This window comes from Sphaeroforma arctica (assembly GCF_001186125.1).
Source record: "Sphaeroforma arctica JP610 unplaced genomic scaffold supercont1.230, whole genome shotgun sequence".
NCBI classification, from domain to species: Eukaryota; class Ichthyosporea; order Ichthyophonida; genus Sphaeroforma; species Sphaeroforma arctica.
In genome coordinates, this window is record NW_014040328.1 from 58047 (window position 1) to 61687 (window position 3641).

At 43.2% G+C, this 3641-nt stretch overlaps 1 protein-coding gene across 1 annotated transcript in view; it reads left to right on the forward strand.

Moving 5' to 3' along the window:
* Window positions 1–3641, forward strand: part of SARC_04213 (hypothetical protein) — an 8150-nt gene that overhangs the window by 1991 nt on the left and 2518 nt on the right. The window contains exons 2-7 of the mRNA XM_014301967.1: window positions 220–397; window positions 835–872; window positions 1707–1821; window positions 2171–2325; window positions 2993–3090; window positions 3327–3406. Of these exons, the coding sequence (XP_014157442.1) occupies window positions 220–397; window positions 835–872; window positions 1707–1821; window positions 2171–2325; window positions 2993–3090; window positions 3327–3406 (664 nt within the window). The remainder of the gene's footprint in view (window positions 1–219; window positions 398–834; window positions 873–1706; window positions 1822–2170; window positions 2326–2992; window positions 3091–3326; window positions 3407–3641) is intronic.

The following is a 3641-nucleotide window of genomic DNA, read 5'->3' on the forward strand; positions in this document are numbered from 1 at the left end:
CANACANAGANACACACACACACACACACACACACAACACACACACACACACACACACTACACACACACACACACACACACACACACACAAACGTACGACACACACACACGCACACACACTCACACACACACACACACACACACACACACACACACACATATATATATATACATATATCTATGCTTTGTATCCAATCAAGGCTTTTTACACAATTGCAGAGAGAGTCCCAACTGATTCTGAGTATCGAGGGTACAGAACATGCACGATTGAAGACCAAGGGTATTACGAAGACCTTGTCACTTATTGATTTCAAGTGCATCGCCTATTCTGGGGAGAATGTCCTTGTTCCCGGAACGCATGTTATCCCTTTCACCTTCAGAGTACCAGATCTCCCCGGTAGGTGTTTCTGAGACTAATTGTAGGAAAACATTGTTCGTATATCTATAGGAATTCATGTATTCCTACGTATGTAAATGAATAGTCGATGTTCATGTATATTACATATTCTGTGGTATACTGTACACTTTGCTTTTAGACAAGATCTCCGATCAGTCTTAATGGCATTTCGGAGGACTTTTAAATTGCTAGTCGCACCCGTCGTGTTCCTGTACGTCTTTTGATGCAATTCCATATCAAAACCTTCCCAAGGCCTTTTGCTGCAGAGCACAAGAGTGAACACTAAAAACCATGTGGTTTATTAGACTCGTAGTATTACGGATTTGCATCGTTGATATTGTTATTGCCAAGTATGTGCGTCCACTCAATTCACCATGTTTTAAAAATGGCTCATATATCTCTACTTTCCGATTTGTGGAACCACCGTTATTTTTCAGCCACCTGTGCTAGAGAGACAGCCCCGTTCCGAGCAGCGGTAGGTGATATGAGACGAATGCTTATTCGAGGGCTGCTTGTGCTCTATGTGCATATGAACCGTACAGGTGCATGCGTGAGTAGTGGTCCATACGTGCGCGTGTATGTATGCACACGTGTATGTAGAATGAGGTATAATTAGTTAAGTGGCCGGTTGAATTAAACGAATTGAGGTCAATGTGACGCTGTGTTGGTATTGAAGAATTGGCCCAAGTGCTCCTGAGTGTGCTAGCCTGCCGTGTATGTGCTTAGAGGGAAGGTACTGTTAGTTTGTACACGAACCTGTATGCATATTATTGAACCAACAACGATGGTGCAATATTTCAGTACGGGAAGCAACAGATGCGTGCGCGCGTATTATGTGCACTATAGTTAGGGCTTTTCTATTTAATTTTACACATATTCGAGTTCTAGGCAAACGAATTTCATCATCTAAGTGGTTTTTGTAAATACACGTATATTCCCAGAAATCATCCTCACCGCTACACGTTCCATATCGTTTGATACACAGGCAGTCGACTTTTCTTACGTCTATATTTATTTAGATTTACGTTTAACGTGTGAGTTCATACTTACCATGTATGACACATGTCATTACAGAGGTCGATGGAAAGTCGACATCTTTGTTTATTTAGACGCACAATCTAAGTTTAATTCATTCTAATTGATCCGCATATGACACACATCAGTACGCACAATTGAGAAATGTACATCAGACTTTATTTGGATGCACATTTTGCGCCGTTAGTTCTAATTGCACCACGCATGCAACGATGTAGCGTGTTCATTCATGGTCATTTACATATGCATTCTGCCGGCGTTTGTCCGTCTACAGATCTGCTACAACCTGACCGCACAATTTGTGGGACTCGAGAACCAAGGGCCGCTCACACGATCACAGATATTTATAGTAACACACAACACCGACGACGACGACAAAGATCCTAAAGGTAGTGTTGTCGGCCGTATCTCATGGGTTTACCCTGATTTATATTCAAGTTTTCTACTCGATTTATAGTAGCTTTATTGGCCACATGTCACGATACTATCCCTATTTATTTTAGATCGTCTAGTCCACGTACTACCCTCTGCCTTGCTATAAATTGGTGCCATAGTTGTGTATATGTCAAACGACAGCAATACCCAAATCGCCACCAGCGTTATGATCAAGTCATGATGCAGATATTCTCTTCTCAATGGAGTGCCATCCATACCGCGTTCAGTTGGTTCCGTGATACCGTTTGTGTCATGCACACTGTTAACGGTGCTTATAAACCATACCCTGCGTATGCATAACAGAAACAATCCGCCATATCAACACCAACGGTGATTACGCGCTGGAGTGTTGGTTGGCTCGTAATCGATTCACCACCGCCGATGTGGTTGCACTCAAACTACGGCTCAATAGCACAGCAATCAAGGCAGTCCACGGCATCCACGTGGTGCTCAAGAATGTATGTGTACACGTGGTGCTCAAGAATGTATGTGTACACGTGCGTGGTACTTAAGTATGTATGTGTACACGTGGTGCTTAAGTATGTATGTGTACACGTTGGTGCTTAAGTATGTATGTGAGCACGTGGTACTTAAGAATGTATGTGTACACGTGGTGCTTGGCTATAACATTGCTGAAGGCTGTGGGTACACATGTGATACACAACAGTGTGTGTGTGTGCATGTGTGCACGTGGTGCTTAGCTATAACATTGCTGAAGGCTGTGGGTGCACATGTGATACACAACAGTGTGTGTGTGCATGTGTGCACGTGGTGCTTGGCTATAACATTGCTGAAGGCTGTGGGTACACATGTGATACACAACAGTGTGTGTGTGTGCATGTGTGCACGTGGTGCTAGGCTATAATATTACGGAGGGCCGTGGGTACGTATGTGATACTCAACAGTGTGTGTGTGCATGTGCGCACGTGATGTTGGCTATAATATTTACTGAAGGCTGTGTGTGCACACGTGGTACACAACAGAGTGCTTGTGCACGCGGTTTCTTGGATCCAATGTCCATATCCTGGCGGGTATGAAGATCCAATTTAAAAGCTACACAGTTGCAGCTGCGGAGCATACACTATTTGCATTATCTGAGTGCGTAGCCAATTCTTTTGAATATAGACCATGACTTTGCGGATGGAGGGCTATCGGATACGACACGAGGAGGTGTCCTTACACCAGGACTACGGGGGATTTGAGCCCTGTTTCTACGGTGAAAGGTGTGGATTGTCTCTCATTCGGCATTTTGTCGTTCTGCTGTCGTGCTTCTTGGTTCATTGCGCGTACATAGATACATTTCATTCTAGTGCGACTGCTTAGTGTCTTCGATGCTTGTTCATTTCATTGGTAGTCAAATATTCGTTATTTGGCCCACATTGCTACCTAAATCTCAAAACTCCGATAATGATTCCCTCCAACAAACGTCTTGTCCTGATTCGGTTCTTCCCCGTTGTAGATTCATCTCCTTTTCAATCGGTCGACTGGACTGCTACACAACTAAAGGCACAATGCTGCAGAGCACGTTTGCATTACAAGGTATGTCTTGTATGCATTTGACTGTAATCCCTCTTTAGCAAACTAAAGGGAATATGTAGATCCCATGTGTTCAAGTATAGTATGCGTGGAGAATATCGCTATAAGGCAATCGGATTGGCTCTGGCCATCAGAGTTTGTAATCGCTTGTGTACATAATTATCAAGGAATACGTACAACACATTCATATATATATATATATATATTATATTGTATTGACACACACACACACACACAC